The following is a 21,960-nucleotide window of genomic DNA, read 5'->3' on the forward strand; positions in this document are numbered from 1 at the left end:
AAATTGATTTTCTGAACCAGTAAACAATTCATAATTATATCATATTTGTAACATATCACTATTGTTTTATACTTTTCCCTCTACACTTAATCCGTCTCTTTCTCAAGCCTTTCATCATCATACCAATACTTTACACTTATAAGATTACATTACATGTTCAATACATTGTATAGACCTTAACCCTTAGCCAAGTTCTTTACAGAGCAAAAATGACTGCACTTATATGAAAACAGTAGATAAACATTAAAGCCAAAATCAACCCATTATTATTCTGCAAAAGAATCTGTGTGGATATAACAGAGGTGGGCAAACTATGGCCCACGGGATCATCCTGGCTGGCCCCTGAGCTCCTGGCTGGGGACGCTCCCGGTCAGGCCCCTCCCCTGCTGTCGCCCCTCCCCCACAGCCTCAGTGTGCCGCACCACCAGCGCTCTGGCCCACCAGCGCTCTAGCCTGCCGCTCCTGCCAGGCGGCGCGGGCAGCATGGCTGAGAGCTCCTGCCACTCTGAGCGGCATGGCAAAGGGGCAGGGAGCAGGGGGGTTGGATAAGGGGCAGGCGGTCCCGGGGGTAGTCAGGGGACAGGGGGATTGGATGGGGGTGGGGTCGCTGGGGGCAGTTAGGGGAGGGGGTGTGGATAGTGGTCAGAGGGTGGTTGGATTGGGCAGAGGTTGGGGGGGGGTCAGGGGGGCGAGTCCCAGGGGGCCTGCCGGGGGTGTGGATAGGGGTCGGGGCTGTCAGGGGACAGGGGGGGTTGGATATGGGGTGGAGTCCCCGGCGGCAGTTATGGGAGAGGGGTCCCGGGAGGGGGGAGTCAGGGGACAAGGAGTGGGGGGGTTTAGATGGTTTGGAGGTTCTGAGAGGGGCAGTCAGGGGGTGGGAAGTGGGAGGGGGCACAGGCCAGGCTGTTTGGGGGGGGCACAGCCTTCCATTCCCAGCCCTCCACACAGTTTTGCAACCCCGATGTAGCCCTCGAGCCAAAATGTTTGCCCACCCCTGGGATATAAGAATGTACTCCTACACATACTTTTACAGAATATAAGGAAGTGATCCTGAAAACACACACTTACGCACAATATTCATGTAATTTTTGTAAGAAAATTAAAAACCATGCTGAAAAAGCTAAATGGGAAGTTCAACCAGACAAAACCTAATGTAAAAAAAAAAGCAAAAGGAAAAAGAAAAGCCAGTTCAGACCTCATTTTTAAAAAGTCACTTGGAGTGACTCAGAAAAGGGCCAACTGTAGAGCTTCTAAGATTAGAGTATGTAGGCAGCAATCCTATAAAGAGAACTGCATAGGTAGACCATAGCACCTAGCCACTTCTGTGTGCTGGTCAGGGACACAGTGCCAAATTCAGGAGAAAACATTCATCTTGGACTCATTTTGGTGGGCTGCCTGTTCCCCGTGTCCCTAAGGCCAACAGTGTGTCATGTTTTACACAAGAGTTTTGGGGAGACGACAAGAAGCAGCAGCCCAGACCTAAGGACTAAAGGACCTGCTAGCAGCAGATTTCCTTTCCAGAACACAAGAGTGATATAGCAGCAGGAGGGAGGTGTTCAAGTTTCTCTCACTCTACTTTAATTGATCCAAAAACAGAACTGTCATTAAGACCAAAAACTCGGCAAGATTCAAAAAGGGACTGGACATGTACATGGACAACAAGACTATCCAGAGTTATTGTAATAAGATAAAATTTTTGGAAGTGATATTAAACCACATGCTTCAGGGCTCAAGCCATTCTAACAATGCAGTCATTTGGACTCCAGCTGGAGATCTACACTGCAATTTTACAGCCTCGCAGCCTGAGCCCTGCAAGCCCAAGTCAGCTGACACAGGTCAGCTGCGGATGTTGAACTACAGTACAGACATACCCTACGATCAGGATGGAATCTAATGTCAGAAGCAGATCATCCCATATTTGATTACTGTGCTGTTTTTAACCTTCCTTAGAAGCATCTGCTTTTGGCCACTACTGCCAAGATATTAGACTACATGGACCTCAGATCCATGTGTTAATTCCTGTGTTCCTAATTGTAAGCTACAAAGTCAAAATACTCAATAATATAAACATATTTGTCTTTATTACTAATGCCTTTTACAAAGACTGCTGAAAACTTCTATCACATTTGATCACCAAATGTACAACATTTCAAAAGTATCTGAACTACCTCTTCAAATCAAATTGGCCCTGGAAAATCCAAGAATCATAAGAAATACATGAATGCCTTATTTTGCAGTTATTTAAAGTCTCCTGTATGTTTTTCTTTTTAGGAACCCTCTGCATCTTTATCATAGTCCTAAAAGGTCCATTCATACTTTAAATCATCCATTCACACCCTTGAGTAATAGCCAAGATTCTTCAGAAGGAGGATGGACTAGGACTCCTTTGAAGCCTGTCAAGCTAAAAAGCCTTTTAAAAAAAAAAGTTATTCTCAGGAACAAATAATTTAAAAAAATAAAAACAAAAAAATAAATTTTAGTAGGTATTCAGGTAATTTTACAAACAGACAAATTGCACAAATTAATTTAGGGAAAAAATAATACTTACACTGAAGTGTTTCAAGCTCTTGGCACTCAAGAACAAATGCATCAACTTTAATTTCTTTCTTCTTCTTCAAAACCATTTTTGTTTGATTAAAATGTAACCTACTTTAAAAAAAAAGTTTAAACTTTAGGACCTGCTAAAAATACGGTTTCAAAGTATAATTAATTCACAGTTTCCTTTTTAGCTATTAACATTGATCTTCATATTTTCCCTAAAATAGTTTGTCCCGATCCATTGTAATCTCCACAATCATTTTTACAGGACATGTGGTAAATTCACTGCTGTTTCATTTTGTCACTTTTAAGCACTTCAAGATTTTCAACCAAATTCAGGGAGGATTCATGACACAAAATAGAAGACATAAAACACAGCACAGGCCGTCTGTACTACCACTTATGTCAGCAAAACTTATGTTGCTCAGGGATGTGAAACCCCCTCCCACCCCCGAGCAACAATAAACTTTGCCGAGATAAGTGATACTGAGCTCCTCCCGCCGACATAACTACCATCACTCTTTACAAGTGGTTTAATTATTTCGACAGGAGAGCTCTCTCCCGATGGCATAGAGCAGCTACGTGAGAGATCTTACAATGGCGCAGACGCATCAGTACAGCTGTGACACTGTAAGGTCTCTAGTGTAGATATAGCCACAGTCAACACGAGTGGATGAAAGATGGCAACTATATAGCAATTTATACTGCACTCATCACCCTGGTACCTGAGAACTGTAAGCCCTTGGAGGGCAGTTGGGCAATGTAATAGTGGCAGAAAACAATGATTTTGTTGGGAGAATAAGAATTAAAGAACTAAATTTCAACTGGCCAAGGTCCTATCTCACTAATTTTTAAGGTCAGCTGGACATGTATAAATGGGATATGAAATCCACCAGGCAAGGTCTTTTAGAGATCTACCAGTGTAGAGATGTCTGGGTTTCTAATAAAGAGTGTTAAGTAGCAAACAAGTGACTTTTCACCGGCACTAAAAAGATGTTTTAAAGCCCAATTACATGTTATTTGATGCAAAACTTTAAGAATTGGAAGGTACATGTGATTGTAAATGGGGCACAGAGCCTCTCAGTTCGAGGTTAACAATTCAAAGTTTAGTTTAGGTTGGTAATGACCAGAAATCAGAACCATCCAATGGCAGCTTTATAGTTTCTGTGAAATGAGATGGTAGTTTCAGCCTCGCTCAAGGTGAACAGTCACCCACTTCACAACAACTACCAGACTTTAACCCCCAAAACTATTATAACATGTAAGCAAACAAAATTGGTGAGTAAAGTAAACTATTCTCTCACCAATAGTGTTGCCACCAGATCCACAAACGGACTTAGGTGCCTAAATCTCAGATTTAAGAACCACTGTGATCCCTCACAAAACCCTCACTTGGTTGCTGCCTAATCCTGTAGGTGCACAAAGTCACTCAACACCTATGTTTTCACCGTAAAAATCCTCTATGTGCCTAAGTAGCTACCTTTGGGCATTCTACAGCTGCTTCAGGCAGCCATCTGGATGCCTATCACATGCCTAAGCCCCAGCATGATCCTCAACTCTGGATAAGATATAAAGGGAGGCAGTGCTGCCTCCTCCTCTGTCTAATCTTTAGCCCATTGGTTAGGGTACCCACCCTGGCAGGAGAGACCCCAGTTCAATTCCCCTTCTGCCCAATGAGAAGGGGGTTGAACAGGGATCTTCAAACTCTTAGATGATTGTTTCAACCACTGGACTAAGGGATATTCTGATGTGGGTGCCTCATTCTATTTTAATTAAATCCTTAAATATTAATTGGGGCACAGAGAGTGAGAATCACTCTACATTCCAGTGATTAGAGCATTCACCTGTAAAGCGGGAAACCCCTGTTCAAATTTTTCCCTCTCATTAGCTAGATAATTAGCACACCCCAGTTGAGTACCCTAACCACCAGACTAAGATTTATAAAGTAGGCTTCTTCTTCCCCCACCCAGCTGTTCTGCATTGAGTGAGAATGCCACCTGGCTAACAAGAAATGGCTTAGCCGCAGAGAGGTTTCCAGCTGTGGATCGCAACCTGAGCATTTCCCCACAGCCCAGATGTCACACTTAATTCTGTGAGAGGGGCAAGGCTTAGGACATACCCTTTACATCAGCATTTTCTATTGGCTAGCCTAGGCAGCTCCCCATATAACTTACTGGCTTTTGCAGATCCCATTCTCTAGTACCTACCTCTCCCCACGCATTGCATAGGAAGGCTAGGCAAGTAACTCAGGTTTTGTGGATTCCAGTGATTTTCAATGCACCTAAAAGTTAAATGTTACTATGCTCAGCATCAGAATATCTAAGTCCCTTTGTGGATCCGGACTCTGGTTCCTCCATATCAGTATTGAGGCAGATTATCAAGGCAGTGTGGGGAAGATTGTATTGCTACTGCCTATGACAGGGGTGGGCAAACTACGGCCCGCAGGCCGGATCCGGCCCATCAGGGCTTTGGATCCAGCCTGCGGGATTGCCACCCCCATGGCGCCGCGGGCCTAGCACCACTCCTGGAAGCAGCCGGCACCACGTCCCTGCGTCCCCTGGGGGAGGGGAGGGCGCAGAGGGCTCCGTGCGCTGCCCTCACCTGCAAGCACTGCCCCCCACAGCTCCCATTGGCCTGGAATGGGGAACCGCAGCCAATGGGATCTTCAGGGGAGGTACCCGCAGGGGAGGGTAGCCCACGGAGACCTCTGTCCCCCGCTTCCCCAGGGGCCGCAGGGACGTGGTGCCAGCCACTTCTGGGAGCAGCGCAGGGCCAGGGAAGACAGGGAGTCTCTCTCAATCTAGCTGCGCCCCACTGCCTCCCTGGAGCCGCTCAAGGTAAGTGGCGCTGGGCTGGGAGCCTGCACGCCAAATCCCTCCTGCACCACAACCCCCTGAGCCCCCTGTCGCACCCCACGCCCTACCTGCACCCCAACCCCACTGCCCTGAGCCCCCTCCTGCACCCCAAACCCCTGCCGCACCCCAAACCCCTGCCCTGAGCCCCCTGCTGCACCCCGAACCCCTCCTGCACCCCAAACCCCTGCCCTGAGCCCCCTGCCCTGAGCCCCCAATCCCCTGTCCGGAGACCTTTGCCACACCCCTTCTGCACCCCAACCCCCTTCCCTGAGCCCCAAGCCCCTGCCCTGAACCCCCTCCCACACTCCACATCTGTCACAGAATCATAGAATATGAGGGTTGGAAGGGACCTCAGGAGGTCATCTAGTCCAAGCCCCTGCTCAAAGCAGGACCAATCCCCAACTAAATCATCCCAGCCAGGGCTTTGTCAAGCCTGACCTTAAAAACTTCTAAGGAAGGAGATTCCACCACCTCCCTAGGCAACGCATTCCAGTCCTTCACCACCCTCCTAGTGAAAAAGTTTTTCCTAATATCCAACCTAAATCTCCCCCACTGCAACTTGGGACCATTACTCCTTGTCCTGTCATCCGCTACCACTGAGAATAGTCTAGATCCATCCTCTTTGGAACCACCTTTCAGGTAGTTGAAAGCAGCTATCAAATCCCCCTCATTCTCCTCTTCTGTAGACTAAACAATCCCAGTTTCCTCAGTCTCTCCTCATAAGTCATGTGTTCCAGTCCCCTAATCATTTTTGTTGCCCTCCGCTGGACTCTCTCCAATTTTTCCACATCCTTCTTGTAGTGTGGGGCCCAAAACTGGACACAGTACTCCAGATGAGGCCTCACCAATGTCGAATCACGTCCCTCAATCTGCTGGCAATGCCCCTACTTATACATCCCAAAATGCCATTGGCCTTCTTGGCAACAAGGGCACACTGTTGACTCATATCCAGCTTCTCGTCCACTGTAACCCCTAGGTCCTTTTCTGCAGAACTGCTGCCTAGCCATTCGGTCCCTAGTCTGTAGCAGTGCATTGGATTCTTCCGTCCTAAGTGCAGGACTCTGCACTTGTCCTTGTTGAACCTCATCAGATTTCTTTTGGCCCAATCCTCCAATTTGTCTAGGGCCCTCTGTATCCTATCCCTACCCTCCAGCGTACCTACTACTCCTCCCAGTTTAGTGTCATCTGCAAACTTGCTGAGGGTGCAATCCACACCATCCTCCAGATCATTTATGAAGATATTGAACAAAACCAGCCCCAGGACCGACCCTTGGGGCACTCCGCTTGATACTGGCTGCCAACTAGACATGGAGCCATTGATCACTACCTGTTGAGCCTGACAATCTAGCCAACTTTCTACCCACCTTATAGTGCATTCATCCAGCCCATACTTCTTTATGCACCCTGCACACCTGCTCTGAACCCTCTCCTGCACTCCAACCCCCTGCCCTGAGCCCCCTCATATATGCCACACCCCTCCTCCACCTCAATTTCCCCACCCAGATGTGGCCCTCAGGCCAAAAAGTCTGCCCATCCCTGACCTATGCTATTGTGTGTATCTGTGAACAGCAATACTTTCACAAAACAATGACACAGGAGTGTTCCTTTTTGTAGATTACAGTGATTTTTTCCAGTGAGACTGTCTGAGAAGAATCCAATAATTTAAACATAGTTATGCCATCTTTCAGCTGGCTTGGTCATTGAAGGTGTAGAGGAAGGGTCAAATTGTCTCATTTGAGCCTATAGAAAAAGAATGAACCAATCTTGTCGTTGGAAATCCCAAGAATTTAAACAACACTTCCATACACTGAGGGATAATCTGACTGATCTTTTCATTTCAAAACAAACTTGAATTTACTGTTAAGGGAGGCAATGGATAGGGCACAGCACAGGGGAGGACAGGACAACTAAGTCTCATTCTTGGCTTTACTATCCAAATCACTTGGGATGAGCTCCACAAAGAGACTCAGGCATTGAAACACTGAGTGTCAGAGCGCCTAACTTTAAAGGTGCCTAGAAAAGTCACAGGATCCACATTGCCACCAGCAAAGCTGAGTAAGGCACCTAGGCTCCCTATGCAATGAATAGGGAGAACTAAGCACCTTAGCATGTGATCCACAAAAGCCAGCATGCAGGGTGTGGAGCTGCCTAAGCTAGCCCATGGGAAATGCCGATGAGAGAGGTGTGTGCTAAATGCCATCCCTCTCACAGAGATTGGCCTGAGTGCAGGCTGCAGGAAGTTGCCTATCTTTGCTTGAGAACTGGAACCTGTCACCTGGAGTCAGTCAGTTTAGGCACCTACACCACTTCTTGTGGGAATGAGTTAGGTACCTGCCTCATTACACAAAAAATGGCCAGAGGAGGAGGTGGTGATGGGACAAGAGAGAATAGGAATAACGAGAATGGGAATAAAAAAAGAGAATGGGAATAAGGCTATAATCTAGTGGTTAGGGCACCCACATGGGAGGTAGGGGACCCGCTTCAAACCTCTTGCTCCAATCACTCATTATTTATCCACAGTGGAACAGCTTCAAAAGGAGAGACCAAGAGAGCCCCATATAAAAATATCTCATAGCTCAATGGTTAGAGCACTCTCCTGAGGGATGGGAGACCCCTGTTCAAATCCTTTTTCCCCTTCTGGCAGAGAGGGGAATTGAACCTGGGTCTTCTACAACCTAGGCAAGTGCTCTATCCACAAGACTAAATGTTAGAAGGTGGGCAGCACCACCACCACCTCCAGCAAGATTTAGGATGGGACCTGATTCAGTAGGCACTGAAGGCCACCTACTGGCTCAGGCCCTACACACAACTTAGGTGGCTGAAAGTCTATCTTCCCATTTTCTAAAATCACTCTGGGCTTAGATGGGAAACAGACATCCAGATGCCTGCAGTGAGGCAGCAGAGGGCATGACCCAGGCTCTAAAACTTAGGTGTCTCTGGAATTTTTACAGTGTAAAGTTAGGTTCACAGTGAGTTTTGGCACCTACAGGGTTATGCAGCAGCCATTTAGGAGCTTCATGGACTGCACTGGTGCCATACACAGGGACTTAGGTGCCTAACTCTGGAGTTTAAGCACCTAAGTTGTTTTGCGGATTGCACCCTTTGGCAATCTGAGCTGAGAGAAAGGTTATCAGTAAAACTGGGTTAATAAGACTTACTGTTTGTAAAACACTTTGAGAGCTACTGATGAAAAATGCCATAAGGGCTCAGTATTATTAAAAAAAAAATTAAACTCTTTCCTTTCAAAGTTAGGTTTCTTGTATCCCATTTACTTTTCAGCTGCTAGCTGGCCAGATGCAAGTCCCAGGTTGTACCAGTTTCTATTCTCCAGATCAGCAGCCACTTTCATGCCTTATCTACAGCAGGCAATTTAATCTCCATCATTTGCCACCAGTGCAATTTCAGGTGATCACAATGGTTAGAAGACACAGTGGCAAAAGTGCCTGGTGTCCACAGCCTATACTACTGATGCTACCAGCGGAAAACTATAGTATCCTACTTATCACATCATAATCACTGCCAGCAGGGACTAATAAGCCAGATGCAACCTCCTATGCCAAGTCTACCCTAGCAATTTTTTAGGTGAATAATTTGTGGAGAAAGAAACCATGATTTGGGACAGGAAGAGTATGCTCCCAGAGAAGAGATTGATTTTATTTATATTAAATGCATAATATTAGTGCAAATCTATGAATGTGAAAGAGAAAAAGATCATGACTGAAGGCTTCAGTAACACAGCCAGAGGGTACAGGTCTATTACAGGAGTGGATGGGTGAGGTTCTGTGGCCTGGAAAGTGCAAGAGATCAGACTCGTTGATCATGAATGGTCCCTTCTGACCTTAAAGTCTATGAGAGCCCAAAACTACTGTAATATTTTAAAAAATTATTAAAGTTAAAGTTTAAAATCAATTTTACACAAGTTAAGAAAGAGGGTACTGTACATCTGGGGTCAGGCTTGAGTTATGAGAGGTACTATACTTCCACAGCACCTTTCATTTAAGCATCTTGAAGTTCTCTGCAATACCAATTCTAGAGATAGGGAAACTGAAACACATAGCGAAAAGCTAAATTTCCACCTGGCCTCAAAATGTACTCTGACATGCATACCCACTCAGTTGTGACCAAAAGTGAGATTACTTCTTATGTAGCCAAATGCCTCAGAGACCACATAGATAAAGATCTGGCCCTAAACAAACAGGCCAAGATAAATAAATGACAACATCATGGAATAGGGAACACCCAGCAATCTAGCATTGCAGTCCTTTGCTCTTCACCTACAACATACACCTTCCAGTCACCCTGCAGGCAAGGAAATGAAATGGGAGAGCACCAAGGAATTAACACTCTCCTTCTCCCCATCACCAGAAGAAACTGAGCAGGACCCGTGCCCCCACTCCCACTTTCTCCCCATCACCAGGGAAAGTGGTTGGATCTGTGACTCCCCAGCCCTTTTGGGGCATTTATCCCTCTTCTCCCCATCACCAGGGACAGGGGCAGGACCTGTGACTCCACACCCCTGGGGCATTTACCCCCCATCACCAGGGAAAGGGGCTGCACCTGCGCCCCCCACCTCTCTGGCGCATTTACCCCCCCCAATCAGCTGCGCCCCCCAGCATATAGGGTTTCACTAAGACGCGCCCCCCCTTACCCGATGGGGACGCTGGCCCTGCACCCAGTCTCTGCTGCCGCCTCCTGGCCACCCACCCACACTGCCTCCGTCCCCAGGCGGGGCTCGGTCAGGTTCCGGCCGGGCCACGTGTCGTCCCCGCTGAGGAAGGGGCGGGCCGGAGCGGGAGAGGGAGGAGCCGAGACGTGGAACCAAACTGCGGCAGCTGCGAGTGGCGCACGCTGGCCTTCTGGCTTTCGGAACGGTGACTGACTGACAGATCTCGCCCGCCAATTACGACACAGACACTGCCCTTTGGCCTCCAGGCGAGGCGGGGCTTAGAGTCCTTCCCTTAGCAGGATGAGCTCCGAAGCTAAGCAGTGCTACTAAGGGTCAGTACGTGGATGGGAGAACTGGCAATCAAGCGTGCTGAGGGCTTGTCTACGCAGGAAACTTATGCTGCACTTATCACCATGGTATCTGAGAACTGTATGTCCTTGGAGGGCAGTTGCCCTTTACATCTTTTACTGATAGATCCTTAGACTGAAAGTTCCTCAGTCTCAAAATCAGTGGATGAAAGCTAGGACCTATATAGAAGTGTAAGTGCCTGCAGCAGCACATAGCTTGTGACTGTTCGTTAACAAAAAAACAAAAATCACCCCCAATAGTTACATAGCTTTTCTAGTATGGCCCACTGCTTAGTGGGGTCAATGGTGTGGAGTGCCTTGCAGTGGTGGTACTGGGCACTGTGCTACAGGCAGATGGTGTCATTTTTAGAGTTTGATATAAAAATCCATTCCTGATTGCTGCAGCAGTCAAAATTGGCTCTGAATTTCATTCACAGAATCCCTGCATCAGACACGTGGACCCCGACTTTGAACACATCTATTAGAATTCACCTCCTGGTCTCTGTCTTCCCAAGATCCGCTAGGCAGCGGTAGAAGTTGGTTTGTTCCAAAACCTAGGTTTCATTTGAAAATCCTCCATGTGACATTTCCATTAGAATTACCTGTATTGTTTTTCCATACAAGTTGAGGTTTTCCAATTGCAGTGTGAGTGTAAATTCAATTAGTGCAATTTAGGCAGCCAGTTTTGAATATTTGACCCTACTGAAATATCACTGCAGTTGCAATCAGCACTGACACAAGTTAGAGCAATGGCTCTCCATCTTTCCAGACTATTGTACCCCTTTCTGGAGTCTGATTTGTTTTGCATACCCCCAAATTTCACCTCACTTAAAAATTACTTGCTTACAAAATCAGACATAAAAAAGTGCCACAGTACACTATTATTGAAACATTGCTTACTGTCTCATTTTTACCATATAATTATAAAATAAAACATTTGGAATATAAATATTGTACTTACATTTCAATGTATAGTATATAGAGCAGTATAAACAAGTCATTGTCTGTATGAAATTTTAGTTTGTACTGTCTTCACTAGTGTTTTTTATGTAGCCTGTTGTAAAACTAGGCAAATATCTGGATGAGTTAATGTACCCCCTGGAAGACCTCTGCATATCCCCAGGGGTACGTGAACCCTTGGTTGGGAACCACTGAGTTAGAGCACCCTCTTTAGACTGGAAGGGCCACTAAGAATATGTTTTCTCTGAAGGGTCTTCACTATGCATGATGACTAAACTTCTATGTTTTAGACTGATGCTTTTAACTATTGTTAGATTACGCACAACAGTGGATTGGTACTTAAATAGAAATCATATAAATTAGAATGTTACCTCTTTCTCCAGGCCAAATTCCATTGTGGGTAGTTCTGAAGCCTACTGTAATTGAACCACCCTCCTGAATTTCAATTGGATATGGCATTCATAACTTCCAACCTTAGGCTGTCATGTAGCATTGCTGTATGTAACAGTGACTTAGGTTTTGCCTCAGAGGTGATTGCATTTCCCTATGATGAAGTGATCTCCATCAGAAGAAAATCAGTGCTTGGCACTTTTGCCATATAGATCCTTAGACTGAAAGTTCCTCATATTGGACTTTCGGTCTGTTTTGTACATTGTGAAGTGCCATATAAAAACACAGTAACACTTTGTCTGAAAACTGCCCTCCAATTACAGAAGTTTATTTTATGTCTCCTGACCCACAAAATTTGAGGTGTTCACCACCAAACTAATAGCACTCTGCTTGTCATCTTGTCACCTGTACACCTCTTTATAAAACTGTAAAAATAATAAAACAAAACTAACGTTGATTCTGCTTTAGCTAGCTAAGTAGAAGTTACTTTGCTGTGCAAACATTTCCCATTCAGGTGTCAAATGGGATGGATTTTGTTAGATTGCAACTCCTGTACAGTGTGTCTTGCACCATTTCCCACACCCACACAGTAACTGTGACCCTATAACACCTTTATAAGTATCAAATAAATAATTTTCAAAAAACAGAACATCAAATTAGGATGATCTTTCCTCTTTCCAATCAGTGATTTACAGTGGATGAGGGTCCTTTCTCCAAATAGAGATAAGCAGCCTTATGTTTGTGGCAGTCCTTACACAGGTGAAATTCTCATTGAAAACTGCATCATTGACATTTGACATTGGACATTGTCAACATGAAGGACTATGGAGTAATATAATATAATTCCTGTTTTCTGGAAACCTCATGAAAATAACATCCCAGTGAGGAAAACTAATTATATTTGAACTCTGTGTCAGAGACATTGGTTCACCTGTATTTATCACAAGGCAGTAATTTTCTCTAGGGGCCTAATTCAAAGTCCAGTGAAATCCATGGTAGTCTTTCCCTTTCCCTTAGACTTCAACAAACTTTGGATTAAGCTCTAAAATTGAAGTTTAATTTCTATAGAGTCTTCTGATCTCTAACAGAATGGCCTGAAGGAAAAAATAATATTTTTCTCCAATTGTAATTTATCTATACATTCATATCTGGGAGATTGACACAATCACCTTGGTACCTTATGCTCTGTGTTTCAGTTTCCCCTCTTCCAACACAAGACTCTTCTGTCTCCTGCTTCTAAGACCTTTTGTACACTACAGAGTTTTGTCAGCAAAAGGCAGCTTTTGGCAGCAAAACGGTGGAGGTATACATACTGCAATGGCACTTTCGGCAACAAAACTCTTAAGTTTTGGCAACAAAATAAAACCATCTCTACAAGAGATATGGGTTTTTTGCGGCAATGTTTTATCAACGAAGTGCCAGTGTAAACACTGTGCTTAGTTCTGACACTGTAAATGGCCTCCAGGAGATGTCCCACAATACCCATCCTGATCACTATCGTCACCAGTTCAAACTCCGCTGCCCTGCAGTCCAGTAAACAACACCTCCCCATCCCACTTTAAAGCACTGTGAATTTTTGAAATTCCATTTTCTGTTTGCTCGGAGTGGAGAGCTTACATCACATCTTCCCAGCTGACCATGGAAGCGGTCTCCCACTTGGACCAATGCAGAGCTGTTGGATCTGCTTAGTATTTGGGGAGAGGAGGCTGTCCAGTCCCAGCTGTGCTCCAGCTGTAGAAATTTTGATACCTATGGGCAGATTTCTTGTGGTTTGTATGAAAATGGGCACAACTGGGACACACTGCAGTGCAGAGCAAAGATAAAGGAGCTGAGGAAAGTGTACCAGAAGGCAAGGGAGGCAAACCATCGCCCCGGTGCTGCAATGAAGGCCTGCCGATTCTATAAGGAGTTGGACACTATCCTCAGTGGTAATCCCATCTCCGCCACCAAGAGTCCCATGGACACTTCGTCAGGGCTAGAGGCAGCAGAAAGTGAACCTAACCCAGAGGACGAAGTCGTGGATGAGCAGGTGGAGTTAGAGGATGATGTGGAGCACACAATGGGGTTGGCCTGTGGGCCAGCCAATCAAGAACTGTTCTCCCTTCTGGAGTGGTCTAGCCAGCAGGGCCGGCTCCAGGCAACAGCATTGCAAGCAGGTGCTTGGGGTGGCACTGTGAAAGGGGCGGCAGTCCGTGTGCCATGAGAGCGGTGCCTCGTCTTTCTGCGGCAGCGGCAATTTGGCGGCAGCCTCTTTCCTCAGCGGCAGCAATTCTTTCCTTGGCGGCAGATTTAGTCTGCAGGCTGCCACGGCAGCAATTCGGTGGCAGCTTTATTCTGCAGGCTGCCGCGGCGGCAATTCAGCAGCAGCTTCTGTCTTCAGATGTCCTGCTTGGGGCGGCAAAAACGCTAGAGCCGGCCCTGCTAGCCAGTCTAGGCACTCCCACTCTGGTGAGCAAGAAGTGGGAGAGGAGACCCCTGGTAAGTGTTTTTTTTTTTGAGTTGATGGTCCTCGGTTACATGACGTCCAGCTTTCATTTCTTTGAGTACTGTGGAAGTGGGAAAAGGGATAGAAATGTTAAAAGCTAGCTGTGTTTCTGTGTGCTGCATATTTCCCTATGCAGCTAAGCAATACAGCGGAACTGTATGTTGACGCACACCGAGATTTTACGGGGAATCCTTCAGAGAGATCTCTAGGAAACTTTCCTGGAGGTCCTCGGCAATCCTCTGCCGGATGTCCCTTAGCAGAGCTGCTTTGTTCCTTCCCTCATTGAATGACACTTTCCTGCACCACTCTGCAATCACTTATGCAGGGACCAAAGTAGCACACAGGCGAGCAGCATGGGGACCGGGTCGGAAGCCGCAAGTGTGCAGCAGATGTAGCCTTGCTTCCTTGGTTACCCGCAAGAGTGAGATATCTGCTTCAATGACCCCCGCTTATGGAAAAGGGTTGGAGAATTTACAATATTGTCCCTAGTTGCCTGCACCATGACCCTTTCATAAGCACCATTGCTGTTTAACCCAGATAGAAAACCACCCCCCATTGCACCTTGGGCTAAACTCACCATGTCTGGGGTGTTTGTCAAGATGTGTGCTTGCCAAGAGACAGTGAGAAAGTGCTTGGTACATTATAAGAGGTGTTCTAAACTGTAATGATTCAGTGCTGTCCATGAACTAACAACCATGCTTCTGTGTATTGTTTCTTGTGTTTCTGCAGATGTGGCCTTCTGGGGAACCTCCTACACACCGGCGGAGCTCTTCCACCCACCAGATTAGAAAGTGGTGAAGATGGAGGAAGCAGAACAGTTCCGGGAAGTCCTGCAATACTCTGATGCAGAAAAAAGGGAACACAGGGACTGGAGAGAAATTGAAAGGCAGAACAGAAGAGAAAATCAGGACTTTGTTAAGGATGCCACTAAGCAGATGATAAAAGTAATGGAGGAGCAAACAGAGATGCTTAAGTCCCTCACAACGCTGCCGTCAGTAAAGATGTGAGCCTACCATCCGCTGCAGCATATTCAGAACTGTTTTTCATGCCCCCCCCAAAAAAAACCCTCCACCCGCACATTCCTTTATACTTTCCAGAACTTCTCAGTTTTCCATTCATTCTACTGCCTCTGACAGCTTTCAAAATGATAGCTGGACCTACACACAGCTCTGATGGTTTGCCCTTCTATGGTCCCTTCTTTTCCCACCAAGCATTTGTGTGTGTGTTGACAGTTTTGTTTAATAAAAACAAAGAATCTGAAAGATAACTGATCTTTATTTGTGTCCTACAAATTGTGATAGCAGGTGGCAGCAAGACATACACAGGCAGTTTAATCATTTTCTTACTGAGATCCTAGACCACAAATCATCACAAGTGTTTCCTAACAAAACTTGATTTAATGAAGCATTGCAGTTTGCAGCATAGAAATATACATTCTTGGTTCTCATTCTCAAAATGTTCCCTCAAAGCTACCCTGATTCAAATTGTCCTCCATTGTGCCCCTCTAATAGCCCAGGTATCAGACTGCTCAAAATCAGCTTCCAGGCAGTGTGCCTCAGCAATTCACCCTTGAGCAAACCTTTCACCCTTAGCTTCACAAATATTATGCAAATTACAACAGGCAGCTATGACCATGGGAATATTACCCTCATTGAGGTCTAACCTCCCGTAAAGGCGTCGCCAGCATGCTTCTAATCTGCCAAACACACATTCCACGCTCCTTCTGCACCAACTCAGCCTGTTGTTGAAGCACTCCTTACTGCTATCCAGGTTTCCCTTGTAACGCTTCATGAGCCATGGGAGTAAGGGATATCCTGGGTCTCCCAGGATCACTATGGGCATTTCACCATCCCCTTCTGGAATCTTCTGGTCTGGAAAGAAAGTCACCCTTGCACAGAACTGCACCACTTCCCACAGCTCCCATTGGCCAGGAACAGCAAACCGCGGCCACTGGGAGCTGCAAGCGGCCGTGCAAATGTAAACAAACAGTATGGTGGCCTGCCAGCAGCTTGCCCTGATGGGCCGCATGCAGCCCCCGGGCCGCAGATTGCCCACCTCTGCCCTTGCAGCTTTCTGTACAGGCCAGCGTACCTGAAAATACGTGCATCATGTACCTTCCCGGACAATCCAGCGTTTATGTCAATGAAATGCCCACTGTGGTACACAAGCACCTGCAAAGGTATGGAGAAATAAGAACATAAGAACGACCATACTGGGTCAGACCAAAGGTCCATCCAGCTCAGTATCCTGTCTACCGACAGTAGCCAATGCCAGGTGCCCCAGAGGGTGTGAACTTAACAGGTAATGATCAAGTGATCTCTCTCCTGCCATCCATCTCCACCCTATGACAAATAGAGGCTAGGGACATCATTCCTGACCCATCCTGGCTAATAGCCGTTAATGGACTTACCCTCCATGAATTTATCCAGTTCTCTTTTAAACCCTGTTATAGTCCTAGCCTTCACAACCTCCTCAGGCAAGGAGTTCCACAGGTTGACTGTGCGCTGAGTGAAGAAGAACTTCCTTTTATTTGTTTTAAACCTGCTATCCATTAATTTCATTTGGTGGCCCCTAGTTCTTATATTATCGGAACAATAAATATCCCTTTCTATTGATGTACTCCATTGCAAGATGATCTGATGCCAAAATCGGGATATACGTGCCATCTACTGCCCCTCTGCAGTTAGGGAAACCCATTTCTGCAAAGCCATCCACTATTTCCCGCACATTGCCAAGAGTCACGGTCCTTCACAGCAGAATGCAGTGAATGGCCCTGCACACTTGCATTACCGCAGCCCTGACTGTTGACTTCCCGATTCCAAACTGATTCATGACCAACCAGTTGCAGTCTGGAGTTGCCAGCTTCCACACTGTGATCATCGTGCGCTTCTCCACTGAGAGGGCAGCTCTCATTTTGGTGTCCTGGTGCCACATTGCTGGGGTGAGCTCTGCACACAGTTCCAGGAAGGTGGCTTTCCACATCCAAAAGTTCTGGAGCTACTGCTTGTCATCCCAGACCTGCATAACGATGCAATCCTACCACTCAGTGCTAGTTTCCCAAGACCAAAAGAGACAATCCACCATGTACAGCTGCTCTGTGAATGCCAAAAGTAATCGTATGTTACTCCAATCCCTGTCACACAGCAGTTCAGGCAAATCTGAATCCTGTTTAGTTAGGAACTTTATGATTAACTGCACTGCCATCCATGATGTGTTAATGACATCTAAGAGAGCAGTAGAGAGCAGTGTGGGATCCATCCTTTCACATAGATTTAGCAGGCAGACAGCAAACAAGGGCCACTGAAAAATGCTATGAACTGCAGTCAGACGCTAATGGAATGCTGGAATAGAAAACAATGCATCATGGGACATTGAGCCCACGCCCATTATGCGCTGTGATCCACTCCACCAACCCACAAGTCCTAGCGGCATAAGGTGGTGAATAGCACTGTGGGATAGCTACCCATAGTCCACTGCTATCTCTGTTGTTGCTGGAGCACCAAGTGTGGATGCACTCTACCGACAGAGGGAGCGTAGTGTGAACATGCAATAGTGATGTTATTATAGCACTTTTTGGTTGTCTACATAACTTTTGTCAACAAAACTCTGTACTGTAGACGAGGCCTAATATAGCCCTCCAACCCTGTCATATAGTTTGTCCTCTCCCCGGGTAAACATAGAATCCAACAAAAGAAATCAGCTTTGTAGTCTTCAGTCATAGATTCATAGATTCCAAGGCCGGAAGGGACTGTTGTGATCATGTAGTCTGATCTCCTGTATAACACAGGTCATAGAACTTCCCCAAAATAATTACTAGTGCAATGCTCGGCTCAATTCCTGCACATCCTTTTGGCTCTCCTCAAGGGTTCCCCAATCATTCTCATATTAGGGCTTCTCATATCTCTTCCACTAGGTGCCTTGCTATCAGAACTCCAGCAATGGATTTCTTGGCTCTTCTAGAGCCTCCTTTCTGACCTATTGTTAAAGAAGGAACCCCCAATATTTCCTATTACCTACCTATCTTAACTACAAGAAAGCCTTCCTGCTTCCTACTAGTCTCTCTCATGCTGACTAAGTAGGCTCCCTCTTATAGGAAGTATGGCCTCCAGGTTGCTGTCATGTGATGCTTAGGCCTGGTCTACACTAGGAGGTCAAATTTAGCAGCATTAAATCAATTTAACCCTGCACCCGTCCACACAACGAAGCCCTTTTTTTCGACTTAAAGGGCACTTAAAATCTATTTCTTTACTCCACCACCGACAAGGAGATTAGTGCTGAAATTAGTGCTTAGGCCTTGCTGGGTCGAATTTGAGGTAGTGTGGACGCAATTCGACGGTATTGGCCTCCGGGAGCTACCCCAGAGTGCTCCATTGTCACCACTCTGGACAGCAATCTCAACTCAGACACACTGGCTGGGTAGACAGGAAAAGGCCCGCGAACTTTTGAATCTCATTTCCTGTTTGGCCAGCGTGGCAAGCTGCAGGTCAGTGCAGAGCTCATCAGCAGAGGTGACCATGATGGAGTCCCAGAATCGCAAAGGAGTTCCAGCATGGACCAAACGGGAGGTATGGGATCTGATCACTGTATGGGAAGATGAATCCGTGCTATTAGAACTCCATTCCAGTTTTCGAAATGCCAAAACATTTGTAAAAATCTCGCAGGGTATGAAGGACAGAGGCCATAACAGGGACCTGAAGCAGTGCCGCATGAAACTTAAGGAGCTGAGGCAAGCCTACCAGAAAACCAGAGAGGCAAACGGCCACTCCGGGTCAGAACCCCAAACATGCCGCTTCTATGATGAGCTGCATGCCATTTTAGGGGGTTCAGCCACCACTACCCAAACCTTGTGCTTTGACTCCATCAACGGAGTGGGAGGCAACACGGAAGCAGGTTTTGGGGATGAGGAGGAGGAGGTTGAAGATAGCTCACAGCAAGCAAGCAGAGAAACCGGTTTTCCTGACAGCCAGGAACTGTTTCTCACCCTGGACCTGGAGCCAGTACCCTCCAAACCCACCCAAGGCTGCCTCCCGGACCCGCCAGGCGGAGAAGGGACCTCTGGTGAGTGTACCTTTTTAAATAGCATACATGGTTTAAAAGCAAGCGTGTTTAATGATTAATTTGCCCTGGCATTTGCGGCCAGTACAGCTACTGGAAAAGTCTGTTAATGTGTCTGGGGAAGGAGCGGAAATCCTCCAGGGACATCTCCATAAAGCTCTCCCGGATGTACTCCCAAAGCCTTTGCAAAAGGTTTCTGGGGAGGACAGCCTTATTCCATCCACCATGGTAGGACACTTTACCATGCCAGGCCGGTAGCACGTAGTCGGGAATCATTGCAGAACAAAGCATTGCAGCGTATGTTTGCTGGTGTTCAAACAACATCAGTTCTTTATTATCCTCAGGAGAGTGATATCATTCATGGTCACCTGGTTGAAATAGGGTGCTTTTCTTAAGGGGACATTCAGAGGTGCCCGTTCCTGCTGGGTTCTTTGCCTGTGGCTGAACAGAAATGTTCCCCGCTGTTAGCCATGCGGTGGGTGGAGGGAGGAGGGGTTAGCCACACAGTCGGGGCAGGCAAAATGCGACCTTGTAACGAAAGCACATGTGCTATGTATGTAATGTTAACAGCAAGGTTTACCCTGAAAAAGTATAGCCATTGTTTTATAAAATGTGTCTTTTTAAATATCGCTGTCCCTTTTTTTTTCTCCACCAGCTGCATGTGTTTCAAGGATCACAGTATTTTCTCCTTCCCAGAGGCTAGCGAAAAAAACGCAGTTGTGATGAGATGTTCTCTGACCTCATGCTGTCCTCCCACACTGACAGAGCACAGACAAATGCGTGGAGGTAGACAATGTCAGAGTGCAGGAAAGCACAACATGAACGCGAGGAGAGGTGATGGGCTGAAGAGGGCTGAAGATGATAGGTGGTGGCAGCATGATGACAGGAGGCAGGATTCAATGCTGAGGCTGCTGGAGGATCAAACTAATATGCTCCAGTGTATGGCTGAGCTGCAGGAAAGGCAGCTGGAGCACAGACCGCCGCTACGGCCCCTGTGTAACCAATCGCCCTCCTCCCCAAGTTCCATAGCCTCCTCACCCAGACACCCAAGAACGCGATGCGGGGGGCCTTGGGCCACCCAGCCACTCCACCCCAGAGGATTGCCCAAGCAACAGAAGGCTGGCATTCAATAAGTTTTAAATTTTTTCAGTTTTTAAGTTTTAAAGTGCAGTGTGGCCTTGTCCTTCCCTCCTCCCACACCCCTCCCAGGCTACCTTGGCAGTTAGCCCCCTATTTGTGTGATGAATTAATAAAGAATGCATGAATGTGAAGCAACAATGACTTTATTGCCTCTGCAAGCGGTGATCAAAGGGGAGAGGGGAGGGTGGTTAGCTTACAGGGAAGTAGAGTGAACCAAGGGGGCGGGGGGAGTTCATCACGGAGAAACAAACAGAACTTTCACACCGTAGCCTGTCCCGTCATGAAACTGGTTTTCAAAGCTTCTCTGATGCACACCACGCCCTCCTGTGCTCTTCTAACCGCCCTGGTGTCTGGCTGCGCATAACCAGCAGCCAGACGATTTGCCTCAACCTCCCACCCCGCCATAAACGTCTCCCCATTACTCTCATAGATATTGTGGAGCGCACAGCAAGCAGTAATAACAGTGGGAATATTGGTTTTGCTGAGGTCTAAGCAAGTCAGTAAACTGTGCCATCGCGCTTTTAAAGGTCCAAATGCACATTCTACCATCATTCTGCACTTGCTCAGCCTGTAGTTGAATAGCTCCTGATGACTGTCCAGGCTGCCTGTGTATGGCTTCATGAGCCATGGCATTAAGGGGTTGGCTGGGTCCCCAAGGGTAACTATAGGCATTTCAACATCCCCAACAGTTATTTTCTGGTCTGGAAATAAAGTCCCTTCCTGCAGCTTTTGAAACAGACCAGAGTTCCTGTAGATGCGAGTGTCATGTACCTTTCCCGGCCATCCCACATTGATGTTGATGAAACGTCCCCTGTGATCCACCAGTGCTTGCAGCACTATTGAAAAGTACCCCTTGCAGTTTATGTACTCACTGGCTTGGTGGTCAAGTGCCAAGATAGGGATATGGGTTCCGTCTATGGCCCCACCACAGTTAGGGAATCCCATTGCAGCAAAGCCATCCACTATGACCTGCATATTTCCCAGGGTCACGACCCTTGATATCAGCAGATCTTTGATTGCATTGGTTACTTGTATCACAGCAGCCCTCACCGTAGATTTGCCCACTCCAAATTGATTCCCGACTGACAGGTAGCTGTCTGGCATTGCAAGCTTCCACAGGACTGTTGCCACTCGTTTCTCAACTGTGAGGGCTGCTCTCATCTTGATATTCTGGCACTTCAGGGCAGGGGAAAGCAAGCCACAAAGTTCCATGAAAGTGCCCTTATGCATGCAAAAGTTTCACAGCCACTGGGAATCATCCCAGACCTGCAACACTATGCAGTCCCACCAGTCTGTGCTTGTTTCCCGGGCCCAGAATCGGCGTTCCATGGCATGAACTTGCCCCATTAGCACAATGATGCCCACATTGCCAGGGCCCGTGCTTTGAGAGAAGTCTGTGTTCATGTCCTCATCACTCTCGTCACCACGCTGAAGTAGCCTACTCGCCCGGTTTCGCTTTGGCAGGTTCTGGTCCTGCATATACTGCTGGATAATGTGTGTGGTGTTTAATGTGCTCATAATTGC

At 46.8% G+C, this 21,960-nt stretch overlaps 1 protein-coding gene and 1 long non-coding RNA gene across 2 annotated transcripts in view; one reads left to right on the forward strand and one right to left on the reverse strand.

Moving 5' to 3' along the window:
- THADA (THADA armadillo repeat containing) overlaps window positions 1–10,181 on the reverse strand; it is a 288,720-nt gene extending 278,539 nt beyond the window's left edge. Inside the window, exons 1-2 of the mRNA XM_084623532.1 lie at window positions 10,042–10,181; window positions 2,549–2,646 (exon numbers count right to left, since the gene is read on the reverse strand). Coding sequence (XP_084479658.1) covers window positions 2,549–2,624 — 76 coding nt within the window. The 5' untranslated portion in view covers window positions 2,625–2,646; window positions 10,042–10,181. The remainder of the gene's footprint in view (window positions 1–2,548; window positions 2,647–10,041) is intronic.
- Window positions 10,182–19,469: 9,288 nt separating this feature from the next.
- LOC311518831 lies at window positions 19,470–20,567 on the forward strand. Its single transcript, XR_014711131.1, has 2 exons — window positions 19,470–19,524; window positions 19,952–20,567. It is a non-coding gene; the product is annotated as an uncharacterized lncRNA (long non-coding RNA).
- Window positions 20,568–21,960: the final 1,393 nt, after the last annotated feature.

Source organism: Lepidochelys olivacea, assembly GCF_965140295.1.
Source record: "Lepidochelys olivacea isolate rLepOli2 genome assembly, chromosome: 3".
Lineage (NCBI taxonomy): Eukaryota > Metazoa > Chordata > Testudines > Cheloniidae > Lepidochelys > Lepidochelys olivacea.